Genomic DNA, 17708 nt, shown 5'->3' with positions numbered 1-17708 from the left:
GACATGGAGATAGGTGTCCATGAGAATTTGAACTTTTTCATCTAGTGTCCAGAAATTAAATATATGTCATTAGAAGTCATTAGTACATAGGAGATATTAAGACTTGCTGTAATAGAAATAGATGAATAAATGAATTTACCTACGGAGGTAAAGGAAAACATAAATGTGGGTAAAAAAAAATTGGTAGAAGTACTTTTTGTACTACTTTGTAGTACAATTTGGAAATTTTTCATACTAGGGGGTAAATTGTTCATTTGTTTACAGAACCCGTTATGCAGTGTAAGAAGTCTAGCAATTTGTTATCGTGATTCAGCCTATTTGCTTCTATTCTGGTGTCCCTTCTGGGAAATTTTTTCAATTATGACAGTGTCCAAATGTCAACAAATAGTGACCACAGCATAACGTTTGCTTTTCTGGGTATTAAAATGTTTCTTTCCAAGATCAAAACCGTATTCTTCTTTTAACACTTACGAGCACAATATGATAAAGGTGAGACATACCTTTCCAGTATTCACAAGGCACAGACACTGATTTAGAGCACACTTCGTGTGCACTTTGATGTGTAGGTACTCATATTATTTAGTAATAACTTGGCGAGAATGGGAGATGAATGCCTTTTAGAGTTCGATCTCTTCTCAGATTGCAAAACGATTATGAGCGTTTTAAAATGTACTAATAAAGCCTCTGCCTGAACCTCAAGTGAAGGGTTTATGCTTCATATATGGGTGTTCGAGGAGATCCTGTAGTCCATGCAAAGGTCTCGGGATCCCCAGGACTCAAGACCACACTTTGAGAAACATGGTCTAGGACAACCATTACTGAGCAGAGACAGGAGATGTTCAGTACCTCTAAACGAAGGTTCTGTGCTCTTCTCAGGAAATAAATAAAGCAGGATGTCTTGAAGAAACAGAAGGAAATCCGATTATATTCTAGAAGTTTTTTATAGTAGTACTGAGGGCAATTTATGTTGTGTCTTGGGGAGTCAGAAAGAGAGAGGAGAGCAGAGAAGGAAACACATTTATGATCAGCATTTCACTTCCAACTGAATGAGACCTTAAAATAAAGCAGTAATGAATACATATTCTTTTTGATATTTCAGTCTATACTTGTTTTGTGAAGAGTCAGGCACATATATTATGGAGACACACAGACTTACAGAAGATGAATTCTTTTATTCCTAGCACCTTCTTGAATGTATTGTCTTGAAATTGTAGGATGGGTCATCCTGGGGCCAAAAGAAGTAACTTTATATGAGAAAGAATAAAGATGCTGCTTATTTTACCAAATATAAGTAAAAATGTGTATTTCTGTCTGGAAGCACCAGGCACAGTCCTCAAATGAAAAAAAGTATGTGGAGGAAAAACATTTTGTTTTATCAAAGGACAGATGGTGTCTACAAGCCATTCAGTGTATAAAATCCTGTGTTTGCCCCTAGATGAGTTATTTTTCACATGTCAAACTCTGCTTTCTTGGGCTGGGAGTTGTGAAGTTTTAGATTTGTCCATTTACTTCTGCTTCATTACCCTCAGTCCCCCAGTTTTCATGGAGACTTGAAAGGGGAAGAGAAACATACAGGGATGACTGCCTATTTTCAATAATGTAGTTATTCTATGTTCTTTTTTTGAAGTAATGTGATCTTTTCCCTATAAAGATGTTTATATTCGTCAATTTCTACGATTTTATGATAATCTTTCTCAAAAACATACAGAATTCAGTTGTATCTCCCACTCAGGAAATTTGACAATTTTAAAAAGACTCCTTTATTATAAGAATATGATTTTATATTCCTCCATTGTTTTATATTTGATATCTTTGTTTCAGTGAGACTAAACTCAGTTGCAGAGTTCCTATATTTATAGATAAATGAGATCCTGTATCATTGCCTGTAAAAGTAAGTATGTAAATCTTTCCGTGTTTGACCGTGCAAGGGGAAGAGAAAGATAGATCACTTTGCCTACTTCCTTGCCTTGATCATATCCAGCTCATCCTTACATTCTAGGTAAAACTTCACTTGTTCAGGGGAATCTTAACAGCCACCAGCAGGTTAGGTCCAAGCTCATGATACCTTATCTTTCTCTTGAGTAGCTCTCCTCACAACTCTACATATTTAATTTCTGTCTTCCCCACTGGATGGTAAATTTCATGAATACAAGGTCTTTCTCTGTGTTGATCTCTTCATGGTGTTTTGACACTGGGCTACACCCAGTAAAGTAGGACTTCCCTTCCTTACATAGTAACCTTGTATTTTTGAAACCTTTTTCCTTTTTCATGCAGTTGGAGGATCCTGCTATCAGATGGCAAATGGCTCTTTACAAAGATTTACCGAACAGGACTGAAGATACATCAGATCCAGAGAAGACCGTAGAGAGAGTATTAGATATAGCAAATGTGCTTTTTCATCTTGAGCAGGTTAGATTCAGCATGGATTCCACAGTATTTGCCTTAACCATGTAAAAACATTTCAAAGGTGGTATGTGTTAATTTGTTAGCTATGGGTGGGCCAAAAACATGTGTGTTCAGCTTACTCATTATAAATAGTATATGATTCATGAGTGCTTATACCTAATAAGCAAATTTCCAAGCTTGTAATTTTTGTAGCAATATATAGGTAATATATTTTGAGAGATCACAGCCTTTGTTTTATTGTCTTTTCTCAAAATATTTCTTTTTTAAAAATTTTATTGATTTATCTTGAGAGAGAGTATGTGCGTGTGCAAGCAGGGGTGAGGCAGAGACAGAGGGAGAGAGAGAGAATTCCAAGCAGGCTCCATGCTGTCAGTGTAGAGCCCAAAGCAGTCCTCGATCTCACAACCATTAGATCATGACCTGAGCCAAAATCAAGAGCCAGATGCTTAACTGACTGAGCCCCCCAGGTGCCCCAAAATATTTCTATATTTATACAGATAAATAGGATTATACACTTAATTTTAAGTCATTCTGACAAAAATTTCAGGAGTTACCTGATTTCATGTTCTGTGTATCATTTTTTTATTACTGCTCATAACAACATGTTTGAGATGCTTTCACTAGTTAATATTTGAATTTTTTTGGTTACTTGCTTCAACTTTCCTTTTATTAGAGATATTTTTGAGTTAATTTTCTCCAAGATCAGCAATAAATATATTTAGATAAGAGCTATGGCATCGATATTAAAACTGTGTAAGAATAGTGGTTTTATATAATTTTTCAGTTGTGTCCTATTTTAAACTACAAAGTTTACTATGTGTTTGATTTCTGTATTCATTACCTTTGTTTAACAATTCTCAAATTGATAGTATTCGAAAAATTATCCATCAGTGGGTTACGTTTTTGTGTAAGGAATCTTCTGGCCTAGGTAAGATATTTGCAATAGAGGGACATTGTCCCTGTGTCTCATGAGGTCCATTCGGCAAAATGACACCAGAGTGAGGGAGTTCAGCATGAACCCAACAGTGTGATCTGTCACTGGGCTTTCATGACAGCCTTTACCTGATGTGGCAGATCTCACATTTTTACAGTACACATAAAATCATAAAATGGCCTGTGTCATCTCAGGAACTTTGTCACGTAAATGTTTTGCAGAATATCTTAGCATAACAATGACAAAGATTTTTCTTTGATTTCTATTTTATATTATCTGGTGATCTTTCATCCCTGCCTTGACCAGTTAAGTCACATACAGATATCACCTAACATAATATCCTTTTAATTTCCTTGTTTTATTACTTATGTGACCCTCACACATTAATAACTTCTCCAGTGTCATGCGATCTGTCACCATACCTGATGAGATGTAGCTAGGATACTCTCAAACCATATGGCTATGGACATGTACTCACATTGTGTAACACCACAATATTTATAATATATAACATATGTAATATACATATGTAATATGTACTATATAATGAACTTAGTATTTCCCTCAATATCTCCATGAAATATTAAATAAGTACAAATTATCACTCAACAGAAGACAAAACTTAAGGTAATGAAATTTTAAGTGATATATAAAGTCCTGGAATTGTTTTTCCAGAGTTTATACATATTTAAGAAAGCTATTGGGGAGACTGGTTGGCTCAGTCAGTTAAGCATCTGACTTCGGCTCAGGTCATGATCTCATGGTTCGTGAGTTCATGAGTTCAAGCCCCACATCGGGCTCTGCACTGACAGCTCAAGCCTGGAGCCTTCTTCAAATTTGGTGTCTCCCTCTCTCTCTGCCCTCCGCCGCTCATGCTCTGTCTGTCTGTCTGTCTCTCTCTCTCTCTCTCTCAAAAATAAATAAACATAAAAAAAAAAAGAAAGAAACACATATTTAAGAAGGCTATTAAATGTCTACCAGAGAACTATTCCTGGCAGCATTGTTCTACCATAAGGTTTTAACTCTTCCTGGTTTTTTTGCATATACCTGGATTTGCTTGAATGAGTATTAGATACATGAAATGAAGCTTATTGAAATCTGATAGTTTTATTATATTCACATATTACATATTGACACATGTATTCAATCATAATGGATGAAGTCATTTGTAAAGTAGTGAGATTCATTTTCTGAAGCAGTCATTCCTTCCTCGAACATTTTTTGAGTGCACGACCATATGGCAGCATTATACTTCGCAGGTTCAGGGAATTGAACGCGGTCTGTCTACTCAAGTGAGTCATCCTCTAGTACAGCATGTGGATAGATAAATATAAAATAATACAGATGTGCTAGGATACAAAAGGTGCTGAAGAGGCTATAAAAGGAGTCCAGTCTTGATCTAGTTATGAAGTAGGTGATCCCCATAATCTTAAAGGAGAAGTAGGAGTTTTCTAGGAAAAGGTAAGGGGGTCAGATTTTAGTGAAGGCCAACTATTCTACAGATGGTTAAGAACATGAGTAAAAAGAAATCATCAATTATCAAAGAATAGAAAAGAGCAGAGGATGTACCACAAGAGGAATTCATGCCTTCAATACCTCTATTCTAATGTTTATTTGTAACTCAGTCATAGAGTAGCTTGTGATGAGTATCTTCACCTGCCAAACTCAGTGCATAAACAGTGGGCGCACAGCAAATACTTAATTTATCGTAGGTACCAGCGACCTTTGCAATTATATATTTTGTGCTGTACATCCGGTAACTTTTGTCCATGAGAGTAACCTGTCTCTTGGAATTTCCTAACACATAAACTCGAGCCAAGCTAACACAGCAGCACCTCCCAGCATTTGGACAGTGAGAAGAGAGGTATTAAGCACTTCTCACATATAGTAAAATGCTCTGCCAAGTGATAAGCTTCATGATGGCAGACACCTTTTCTACCATGGTCACTACCGTATCCTCAGTGCCTCACTATTTCAATGTGTTTGTTGACTATTACCCACACCCATCAGAATACCTTATTCCCAGAAAAAACTACCTCATACAGCCTGAGTATCAGAATGGCACTGTAATGCATTGAGTCTAGTTGAACGATACCAGCCTTGATTCACTTAACACAGCCACCAAGAAGAAAATCAAAGTGGACAGTTGTCACAAAGCGTTTACTGATCCTGTGAAGGGAGGACCATCATGGATATAAATAAGTGCTTTCCAAAGACAAGTTGCTTCATTAAAATTTCTAAACCACTCTAGTCCAGACACTCTTAATGTTTTCTTCAGGCATTATAAAATTCATATTTTGACCCTTTACTGCAAAGGATAATAGACTTTAGATTTATTTTTTTAGCTAACGCAACATTTTTATTTCTTCCAGAAATCTACATCTATGCACCGGAGATATTACAGTCTGGGAAGTACAGTGCTCAATTACCTAGAGACTACTAATTAATTTAGAATTACATGTTGTTTTTTTTTCCTCTCTAATACTTATAATTAATCTCTTTTTCCTCTTGGAGCTCCAAACACCATTAGCTAAATAAATAGCTTGCTTGCCTCATTTACTGCAACTTTGAATTCTCATTTGTCCCTATCTAACAAAATAATAATGTATTTTAACATTTTTGCAAAATTAAATTCTTTTCCTCACTCCTAGTAATGTGTTCCTGAAGCCTTGTCATTTTCTCTCCATCCTGTTATATAGTAAGGAACAGTTGAAATTTCGGTAGAATTTTCTATGTCTGCCTCTATTCGTGTTTACTGCTGTAACTCTCATGATAAAATTGGTCGAAATGGATACATAAATAAGAATAGGTTAATTTTTTTGCGTAGGCAGAAAACATGTTTTAGAACCATAACCAGATTCTGAAATGGCTGCAAAATGATTTTATGTAGAATGGTTTTATATTTCTTTGATTTTACAGATGACATAGCTTCTTAAGTACACACTACTGGGGAGATAACTCTGTTTTGACTAAAGAAAATACGTAGCATTCAAAACCATTTCCAATTTAGCATTGGGTGACTTCTAGGACACGGGCTTTCCCATAATAATTGCAGGGGTACTTTGGGAATTGTAATTCCAAACGTTTTTAATGTAAAAGGCACAGCTGTTTAATACAGTATTGCTGAGGGTAAGTCGGAGTTAAACATATTTAATGTTTTGTTTGTATCGTTTTTACCTCAGGTGGAGCACCCACAGAGATCGAAGAAAGCTGTATGGCACAAACTTCTGTCCAAGCAGAGGAAGAGGGCAGTGGTGGCCTGCTTCCGAATGGCTCCTTTATATAACCTGCCAAGGTCAGAATTTTTTTAATGTCAGCAATAGATGAAAGTTCTTTTTTCCCTAGTAAGCTGGAGGAGCATCGCGTCTACCTTAACAGGAGTGCAGTAGTCTGAGAGAAGAATGCAAAACAAGTCTTGGCTCTTTTGTGTAATGCCTGAGCTTGTTTTTCTTTGTTGGGTGATCTTAGAGAACTGTGATGCGCAGTGTAGTTATTCAGTCACTTCTGAATACCGAGGAAGATGTGCGCAGGTATGTGAGGCAGGGTAGCGTAATTAGGAACTCTCTCTTTGGAATCAGACTGCCTTGATTTGAACCCTGGCATGTCAGCTGATGGCTGCGTGACCATTGGTCAAGTTTCTTACCTGACTTTGTTATAGTTTCCTCATTTGTGCCATGATGAGATTTGCCCCATGGAGTTGTTCAGATTATTTAATGGATTGAGGTATAGAGGGTGCTTAGAACCAAATTTAGCACTATTAATGTCCATTGCTGTTCATTATTTCTTGTGGTTTTTGGTCTTGGGGCAAAGAACTGGTATGGATCTAGTTTATGGGAATAGCAGAAAGGTGTTTAACAGTCCCTCAAAGAAACTTCACACTTTCCCCTTTCAGTGAGACAGCTGGATTCCTTGCCAAGGCACATTCACTGAGTATAAAATACATTAATTTCCCCCTCAGACCATGTGCTACTTTAAATTCTCTAACTCAGTTATGGTGTCACCAGTTAGTCAATAGAACATTAACCTTGAATCCATAGTTTTACTCCTTTTCTGGTCCGTCCTGTACAGTCATTCTCCAGATTCCATCAGATTTTTCTTAGATCTCTTTTCACATTTTTCTTAGATCTCTTTTCACATTGCTATCCTTCCTTTTATGGCCACCCCTCCGGCTCACATGTTTATTGCTTCATATCAGGTTGATGGCAGCAGATTCTGAGGTGATTTCCCTGATGTTATGGAATCTGCTTTCCACTCTCTCACGTAACTTTCTCAAAATTGTATCCTTTATTGCAGTGGTGCTCAGACCTGGCGCTTTTGGGAAATACATTCAAATTCATTTAAGAAATATCCAAGCCTCAGCCTGTTGGATGAGAATTTCTGTGAGGGCTTAGCAAGTGTATCGTTTAAAAGCCGCTCAGATGATTCTCTTGTACCAATATTGTCGAGCCTGTCCTTTGTCATGTCTGGCCCGTGCACAGGACTTTATGGTGATTTCTAGCATTCTAGATGCACTGTCAATTCCTCTCCTTGGTTTTCCAGGCCCTTCATAAACCTATCTAACCATGTGTCTCATGACTCCGTAACTCACCATTAGTTCCATTAGGCTCAGCTTTCTTCCCTTCCCGTAATGACACTTCTCCTTTTAACACTTCTGATAGTTTCTTATGACGTTCCCTTATGGTCATGACTTTCTCTTATCCTTTCCCATGGTGGTGTCTTATCCATACCTCTCATCGGCTTCATGATGAGTTTACTTATTCTTTTAGTCCTCGCTATTTTTTTTATTTTTTTATTTCTTAGGCCACCGTTTATCATCAGTATTCCAGTATTTAATCTTTGGGTGTATATTCTACTAAGTTCATGCAATACGTTTTGTTTTGTCATCCTCAGGGCCTGTATCTAATGTTAACCACTGACTACTTCCTTATTAATCCTTATTCTGTTGTTTTGCCAAAGCCACTTGATGTCATACTAGCTACCACTTAATGACCGTCCATATACCCCATGTGCTTTACATGGTTTATCTCATTTTAAGTCTCTGCAAACTGAAGTGCAGGTGGGGTTTTCCTAGTTTTATCAATGAACAAAAAGTGAATGTTGGTAAAGTGAATAGTTGACCAGCATTATGAAGCTTAGAAATGGCAGAGCCAGAATTTAAATGCAAGTCAGAATGTGCTACGAGAAGCCTTGCCTTATTTACTACCATGTCTTGCCTGTGCAATCAAGAGTGGGAAGTTTCTTTTTATCTTATGTCTTTGAGCGCACCGAGAGTCCAGTGATAAAGCACCTTTCCAATTTATTTAAAAACAAAAACAAAAACAAAAAAAACTCTTTGTTTGAAATTATGCTTCTTTTTTAGGCACCGGGCCGTTAACCTCTTTCTTCAGGGATATGAAAAGTCTTGGATTGAAACAGAAGAACACTACTTTGAAGATAAGCTGATAGAAGATTTAGCAGTATGTCTTAATGGGGCTATAAGTTGAAAGAGGGCTTGGGTCTGGTGGAGTCACGCTGGCGTGACCAGGTTATCCTATCACAGCGGAGAGAAAGCACCATTGCAGTGTTGGTCCTAGGAAACTTTCTATTCTTGACTGCTACTGCATTCAATGTTCAGGGAACATCTTATTCTTCTTACTTCAGAGATCTCATCAGCACCCAGTAATTCCGAATTTCAGGTGAATGATAGAAGTTTATTATAACCAGGCTTTGACTCGATTATTCTTTTAAATTCTTCTGCAGAGCACCTTTAAACACCTTAGAACCTAGCATAGAACTATAAAAGCTGAACTGTATAGAAGTTATCCACCAAAAATAAGTTGAGGGTTAACAAAAGCCAATGAAAGGTAGCTGGTTTTTAAAAATATATGAGGCAGAGAATGATGGGACTAGACGCAAGAAGAACAGGAAGTCATGGTAAAATGCATTAGATGGAGACTAGATTTTTGGTCCTGCCATTTTGGACAGGTAAAGGTGCTCTCGTACTGAGAGGAGAGCAGTCTTCATCTTTTTTTTTTAAATCTTTTTTTTAATGTTTATTTCTTTTGAGGGGCACACTGTGCAAGTGGGGAAGGGGCAGGGAGAGAGAGGAGAGAGACAATCCCAGACAGGCTCCACCCTATCAGCACAGAGCCCCATGTAGGGCTCAAACTCACAAAGCCATGAGATCATGACCTGAGCCAAGATCAAGAGTCAGCTGCTTAACTGACTGAGCCACTCAGGCGCCCCAGTCTTAATGTTTTATAAGTCACGGACCTGATTAAATATCTGATGAACCAGGGTGCTCCGTTGGTTAAGTGTCCGACTTCAGCTCAGGTCATGATCTCGCGGTTCATGAGTTTGAGCCCCGCATCCTGCTCTGTGCTGACAGCATGGATCCTGGAGCCTGCTTCGGATTCTGTGTGTGTGTGTCTCTCTCTCTGCCCCTCCCCACTCATGCTCACTTGCTCTCTCTCTCAAAAATAAATAAACCTAAAGTTATTTTTAAAAAATATCTGATGAAAACTATCTTCTCAGGAAATTTTCCAGGCATATGGTCCTCTGGAATTTTGCAGACTAGTTGGAGGTTTCTTGATTCTCAAGTTAAAGACCTCATCTGTAAACATTTTTTTTTAACTCCCAAGTTATCAGAGAATATTGGATAAACTGATATAATTCATGAAAGCCTGACCCTGACTATCCCTATGTATTTTAAATGAATTCTAGTTTGGCTTTAGAACCAAAACAACCAATAGAATTTTGGGTATCTTACAGACGTGTACCCAGTATCTACAATATTAACCTTTAAATCCAGGAAAGAACATTTATGTAGAGAGAAAATCAGCCTAAATGGGTAAGGCCTTGGAGATACAAAAGTCATTAAACCATTCAACAGACAGTCAAGATTAATTAACTCTACAGTCAGTAAAAATGCTTTATAATTTTCTTCATGTTAAAAGTTCTAATAGTATAAAACTATTCTTTGTGAGTTTAAAGTAACTGAAAATAAAAAATGTAGAAGTGGTTCACACATTAACTTTTAGCATTCTTTCCCTGTCATTGCTTCTGTAGGCAAAGACAATGCTGTGTTTAATGATCAATTTTCAGGGTTGTGTGGACTAAACTTTTATACTTGGAACAACCTAGGATATTATTATAATTCTTTATAAATTGAGCCCTCCATAAAGCTATGACATCTCTGTACCAAATACACCCCCAGTTGTGAATCTGCTTCCAAGAATGGCAGTCAGAATTTGTAAGTGATGTGAGTCATCCTTGCCCATAGTGTTTTTTGGTCCAATTATTAAATAACTTTTTTTAAGCTGCATAATTTTGCATTGATTATGTAACCCACACACATATGCACAGTGTATATAAAACACACACGTGCATGCACAATGCCTCTAAAGCATGCGTGCACACGTGTGTGTGTGCGCGCACACACACACACACACACACACACACACACACACGCCAGAGCAGGAAGAAAATAGCTTTCCTTTTATTCATTGTTCCTGACCCTCACAGTGCTCCTGAGTTTGAGTGAACATTTCATTTCACTGTGAAATTTTATCAATTTGTTTTTTTTGTAGAAACCTGGAGCAGACCCTCCAGAGGAAGAGGAAGGCACGAAGAGAGTCGATCCCCTCCATCAGCTCATCCTTCTGTTTAGTCGAACAGCTTTAACGGAGAAATGGTATGGTTGGGACGGTTCGTGTGAGCATAGGAAGAACAGATAAAGAAACCCATGTCTCAGTATCCCGTGTGTCACATATTCATGTTTCAATTTCATCTGACTCTTGTTAGGAGAGAGAATTGTTCCAAGATAAGATCAGTCTGCCATACACCTGTGGGCCAACATTCATGCAAGTGCAGGCTTTGATGTCTACCTGTGAGCTCCAGTTTTTCCTAACAACTTAGTCATCAGCGGATTTACTTGATCCTGAATCTTATAAAATGAGTTTTTTCTTCATCGCAAATGGCCTTCATAAATAAAAAAAGGAACCCAAAGCAAATTCCAGTACACAAAAAAATGTGGGCACCCAAATTTCCTGGGTAGATTGTGCAGTGGGTCTTAAGAAACCTTAGAAGGTGGGTGAACCATCATCTCCACAGGAAGTTTCTTTGAGGTCTATTTTGAGGGCATTCTCCATTTTCCTTGGCTTTTGCAGCCTGGTTCATATGAATTCCCCAGAGCCACAAAGGCTGACCCTCTGTGTAGTTAAATAAGCTTTGCACTCAGATGCCCAGTAATCAAAATGGGCTCAGCGTCTGCTCCTCCTAGGGAGGACTACATAGATTCACTCTGTGGAGGAAACCTTGGAGAGGTTATAAAACATTTATCTGCATCCTTGCCATACAAAAGGAATCCTCCTTTGCCCAAGGCCTCCCTCTGGTTCGTGCAGAAGCTGGAAGATAATTTAATTATCAATCCTTTCCGCCCGAGTCTTTTCAGAGTCTAGATAAATTCATGTGACCTCTATGCATGCCATAATAATGCACATTTCTCCCCCTTAGCCAATGTGATCCATTCTTCTCTCACGATGTCTCTCTCTCTCTTATTATTTCCTAACTAACAAAATCATCTCATTCCTAAGCATAGAGCAACCCTCTGTCTGGCCTTGTCAGGTAATGAGGTATTTTCATAAGTGAATTTTTCTGATGGCTGAAGCTTTGAACTGCTGAAATAGCTTTGCAAATATTAGGTAATTTTTGATGGAAACCTTTCTTCATGAATTAATGATTTCCATACACTGTAAGAAAAGGATTAGTAAACATATTTCTTAATTTTTGAGAATCACTATGACCATTGTATTTTTGGGGCAATATAGTAGCATAAGAATTTGGGGAGTCTTTCCATCCAATGTCAAGTATCGCTTCTGCTGTCAAAGCCCCTACCTCATTTAAATTTGCTTGTTTCAGCTTCTGTAGTTTCAAGAAAATGAAAGCTATACATTGTGTGTAAGTCAATAGACCATTTATTTTGTGAGATTTAAAGGCCTCTTCTGGAAGGTAAGGCGAGACAGGGACAGCTGTGTAGGTCTGAGATCTTTGCTGATTCTACAATATTTCTGAATGATGACTTTGCCTAGGTTTTGTGTTTATTTCATTTTGAAAGGGCATACTGGTTGAAAACTAAAGGTTATTTTACCATGATGGTAGTTCTGCTCATGACAAGCCTCCCACTTAAAAACTCATGTGTTGTTCTTGTTTTTCATAGCAAACTGGAGGAAGATTTTTTATATATGGCTTATGCAGATATTATGGCAAAGGTAAATAAATCCATCTTGACTTTAATGTTTAACTTGAATAAAGAGAAATCACTTTCATCTGACATAAGGATAAAAATCTATGTATTTTGGGGTCTAGATAAAATACTGTTAAATCCTAGAAGCCTGAAGAGGCATTAATCTTAATTTTCCACTTGCTGAATGAATCTCTGTTCAAACTTCCTTGACAGGTAACCATTGTTTCCCTGTTCACATTTTATTTACGGGGAGCTAATTTTCCAAACATTCATTCATTCATTCATTCATTCATTCATTCATTCATTCAACAAATATTCACTGGGCATCAAGGTATTGTCGATGACATGGCCAATAAGAAGAAAATGCATACACCCTTCCTGGAGTTGACAGTCTGAGGGAGAGAAAACAAAATGCAAGCAAGTGATCGCAAAAAGCTGTGTCGAGTTCAGTGGTAGCAGAGCTGTTAGTGGCACAGGAGCTGGTTGCTGTACTAAGTTGGGCCTGCTTAGTCTAAGGTTTAAGGGAGTCCGTGACTGTCCAGTGACAAGTGGAGCATGTGAAAATAGTAACAGTATTTACTGAGTCTTTGTTTCATTTATATCTCACAATAGGAGGGTGAATGAAGGGGTGAATTAAAAGAGGAGTCAGGGTGTCTGTGAAGCTTCTCACGTGGGCAGTTGGGTAGATGGTGCTACCCGATACTGAGATGGGGAGCCCGGAAGAATTGCGGGCCTGGAGTGAAGAGGAAAGATGACCTATTACATTGTGGACTTGTTAGTTAAAAATGCCTGTGTACTGAGAACAAACTGAGGGTTGATGGGGGGTGGGAGGGAGGGGAAGGTGGGTGATGGGTATTGAGGAAGGCACCTTTTGGGATGAGCACTGGGTGTTGTATGGAAACCAATTTGACAATAAATTTCATATATTGAAAAAAAAAATGCCTGTGAGACAGCCACGTGGAGATGTCAGACATGTGATGAGGCATTTGTGCCTGACATTCAGTATATCAGGGATGGCTTATACATACAGATTTGGGATTTACCAGCATTCGAAGGGAATCGAGGTCATAGACATGGATGGTCTTGCCCAGAAGAGAAGGCGTCTCTTCCCCTCTGTAGAGGGGAAGGCCTGCGGCTGCGCCTCTAAAGACATGGGTTTATGTTTCTCCTTTTAGAAGAAAAGAAACCCGTTATAAAAAAGGCAGGTGGAGAATCTTAAGCATGAGCATATGTAGGAGCTGTGGACCTAAGGGAGTAATCAACAGGATCATATGCTGCTAGGAATAGGGATGAATAAGGTAAGAATTGAAACTTCTCTAGGATTTATTACATGGGCATCATGTTACCGTGGTGAGAACAGTTCCAGAAGATTATTGTGAGGGGCCATTGGTGGTGCTAGCACCATATTATGGGGAACTAAGGTAGAGAGAGAGAGAGAGAGAGAGAGAGAGAGAGAGAGTATGAACAGGGGAGGAGCAGCGTTAGGGAGACACGGAATCAGAAGCAAGCTCCAGGCTCTGAGCTGTCAGCACAGAGCTTGATGCGGGGCTCGAACTCACAAATGGTGCAATCGTGACCTGAGTTGAAGTTGGACACTTAACTGACTGAGCCACCCAAGAGCCCCTGACATTTGATGTATTTTTAATTCTTATAATTTTTTAAGTTATTTTGAGAGAGAGAGGGGGGAGGGGCAGAGAGAGAGGGAGAGAGAGACAGAATCCCAAGCAGGCTCTGCACTGACAGATGCAGGGATCAAACCCATAAACTGCGAGATCATGACCTGAGCCAAAATCAAGAGTTAGAGGCTTATTTGACTGAGCCATCCAGGCACCCCTAAATTTTATAATTTTTAACATACGTGATCATTTCTTTAATTAGAGTCAGACCATAGTCCAAAGCCAAAATATTTTTAAAGTTCAGCTCTATCATTCAGTGTTAAATAGCTCTTTGCAAGTATGCCAGCCACAAGCTTGTTAAATGTGGTTTCCCTGTGTTTATCTTAGTGGCTAGTTTTGATGATTCATATCAAACTGGCGTCTCTGGAGGTTGCCTTTCTTCATTTTGAAAATCCTCATCCCAGAAACTGAGGTAACCTCTGTGGAAAACAGTATGGAGGCCCCTCAAAAAATTAAAAATAAGGTACTATGATCCAGGAATTATGCTACTAGATATTTACCAAAAAAAAAAAAAAATGAAAATAGTAATTCAAAGGGACACATGCATCCTTATGTGTATATATAGCAGCATTATTTACAACAGTCAAAGTATGTAAGCAGCCCAAGTGTCCATCGATAGATGATTGGATAAAGAAGATGTGTTGTGTATACACAATGGAATATTGTTCGGCCATAAAAGACAGTGAAATCTTGCCATTTGCGACAACATGGATGAAGTTATAGACTATAATCCTAATTGAAATAAGTCAGACAAAGATAAATACCATATGATTTCACTCATATGTGGAATTTAAGAAACTAAACAAACAAAGGAAAAAAGAGACAGACAAACCAAGAAACAGACTCTTAACTATAGAAAACAAACTGATGGTTACCAGAGGGGAGGTGGGTGACAGGAATGGGTGAAATGGGTGATGGGGATTAAGGAGGGCACTTATCATGATGAAAAAAAATGGAATAAACAGATGACTATTAGTTCAGTCAGCATTATGAAGTACAAATGTAGAGTCACTTTACTCATAATCCCTCTGAAAATTGTGCATGTGCATGTAGGGAATAGTTCAAAGAGAAGACTATTTTTTTAAGTGCTGTGAATTTGCCTATTTTTTGCAGAAAGCAGTATATCTTTAGGCTTTGCTGTTATGGGCATTATGGTCATTACTCCTTTCTATTTTTAGCTAGGTGGTTAATAAAAGTATTTTTATTTTTAATTTTTTTAATATGAAATTTATTGTCAAATTGGTTTCCATACAACCCCCAGTGCTCATCCCAACAGGTGCCCTCCTCAATGCCCATCACTGACTTTCGCCTCCCTCCTGCCCCCCATCAACCCTCAGTTTATTCTCAGTTTTTAAGAGTCTCCCTCTCTAACTTTTTTTTCCTTCCCCTCCCTCATGATCTTCTGTTAAGTTTCTCAGGATCCACATAAGAGTGAAACCATATGGTATCTGTCTTTCTCCGTATGACTTATTTTACTTAGCATAACACTCTCCAGTTCCATCCATGTTGCTACAAAAGGCCAGATTTCATTCTTTCTCATTGCCAAGTAGTATTCCATTGTGTATATAAACCACAATTTCTTTATCCATTCATCAGTTGATGGACATTTAGGCTCTTTCCATAGTTTGGCTATTGTTGAGAGTGCTGCTGTCAACATTGGGGTACAAGTGCCCCTATGCATCAGCACTCCTGTATCCCTTGGGTAAATTCCAAGCAGTGCTATTGCTGGGTCATAGGGTAGATCTGTTTTTAATTTTTTGAGGAACCTCCACACTGTTTTCCAGAGCGGCTGCACCAGTTTGCATTCCCACCAACAGTGCAAGAGGGTTCCCATTTTTCCACGTCCTCTCTAGCATCTATAGTCTCCTGATTTGTTCATTTTAGCCACTCTGACTGGCGTGAGGTGATATCTCTGTGGTTTTGATTTGTATTTCCCTGATGAGAAGCAACATTGAGCATCTTTTCATGTGCCTGTGGGCATCTGGATGTCTTCTTTAGAGAAGTGTCTATTCATGTTTTCTGCCCATTTCTTCACTGGATTATTTGTTTTTCGGGTGTGGAGTTTGGTGAGTTCTTTATAGATTTTGGATACTAGCCCTTTGTCCGATATGTCATTTGCAAATATCTTTTCCCATCCCGTGGGTTGCCTTTTAGTTTTGTTGATTGTTTCCTTTGCAGTGCAGAAGCTTTTTATCTTCATGAGGTCCCAATAGTTCATTTTTGCATTTAATTCCCTTGTCTTTGGAGATGTTTCAAGTAAGAAATTGCTGCAGCTGAGGTCAGAGAGGTTTTTTCCTGCTTTGTCCTCTAGGGTTTTGATGGTTTCCTGTCTCACATTCAGGTCCTTTATCCATTTTGAGTTTATTTTTGTGAATGGTGTAAGAAAGTGGTCTAGTTTCATTCTTCTGCATGTTGCTGTCCAGCTCTCCCAGCATCATTTGTTAAAGAGACTGTCTTTTTTCCATTGGATATTCTTTCCTGCTTTGTCAAAGATTAGTTGGCCATACTTTTGTGGGTCCAGTTCTGGAGTCTCTATTCTATTCCACTGGTCTATGTGTCTGTTTTTGTGCCAATACCATGCTGTCTTGATGATTACAGCTTTGTAGTAGAGGCTAAAGTCTGGGATTGTGATGCCTCCCGCTTTGGTCTTCTCCTTCAATATTACTTTGGCTGTTCAGGGTCTTTTGTGGTTCCACACAAATTTTAGGATTGCTTGTTCTAGCTTCGAGAAGAATGCTGGTGCCATTTTGATTGGGATTGCACTGAATGTGTAGATAGCTTTGGGTAGTATTGACATTTTAACAATATTTATTCTTCCAATCCATGAGCATGGAATGTTTTTCCATTTCTTTGTATCTTCTTCAATTTCCTTCACAAGCTTTCTATAGTTTGAGCATACAGATCTTTTACATCTTTGGTTAGGTTTATTCCTAGGTATTTGATGATTCTTGGTGCAGTTGTGAATGGGATCAGTTTCTTTGTCTTTCTGTTGCTTCATTATTAGTGTATAAGAATGCAACTGATTTCTCTACATTAATTTTGTATCCTGCGACTTTGCTGAATTCACGTATCAGTTCTAGCAGACTTTTGGTGGAGTCTGTCGGGTTTTCCATGTATAATATCATGTCATCTGCGAAAAGTGAAAGCTTGACTTCATCATTTTTAGATACATTCACAGGTATAGACCAAAAATTGAGAATTAAGGAATTAGTCCTTTGGGGAGACTGCTTTTGGGGGAAAATCCAATGACCACAAAGTCCCTAAACTAAATATGAAAACATGAGGAGAGAATTTCTAAAGTGAGCCAAATACAGACCTTGGAATTATCAAGTTTTCTTAATTTGAATACTTATTTTCTCTTCATATTTAATTTCCCCACTGCAACCTCATTAAGATGAAGAAATAGGGTAATATGTTTATTTTTTTTTCATGATTTGAGGAAGCATTAAGAAGATTGTCTTGTTTTTTT

General features: G+C 38.3%; 1 protein-coding gene across 4 annotated transcripts in view; it reads left to right on the top strand.

Moving 5' to 3' along the window:
* The window catches only part of RYR2 (ryanodine receptor 2), a 760386-nt gene that overhangs the window by 645018 nt on the left and 97660 nt on the right, over nucleotides 1-17708 (top strand). For 2 of the 4 annotated variants that reach the window (XM_086679587.1, XM_086679584.1), the window contains 6 exons: nucleotides 2275-2409; nucleotides 5713-5749; nucleotides 6524-6635; nucleotides 8700-8796; nucleotides 10909-11012; nucleotides 12537-12588. In XM_086679587.1, the coding sequence (XP_086535713.1) occupies nucleotides 2275-2409; nucleotides 5713-5749; nucleotides 6524-6635; nucleotides 8700-8796; nucleotides 10909-11012; nucleotides 12537-12588 (537 nt within the window). Of the gene's footprint in view, nucleotides 1-2274; nucleotides 2410-5712; nucleotides 5750-6522; nucleotides 6636-8699; nucleotides 8797-10908; nucleotides 11013-12536; nucleotides 12589-17708 lie in introns of all 4 variants that reach the window. The other 2 variants (XM_086679586.1, XM_086679585.1) reach the window with 1 other exon arrangement.

This window comes from Puma concolor, chromosome D2, assembly GCF_028749965.1.
Source record: "Puma concolor isolate L17-30 chromosome D2, mPumCon1.1.hap2, whole genome shotgun sequence".
NCBI lineage: Eukaryota > Metazoa > Chordata > Mammalia > Carnivora > Felidae > Puma > Puma concolor.
This window is presented reverse-complemented; position numbering and strand designations above follow the sequence as displayed.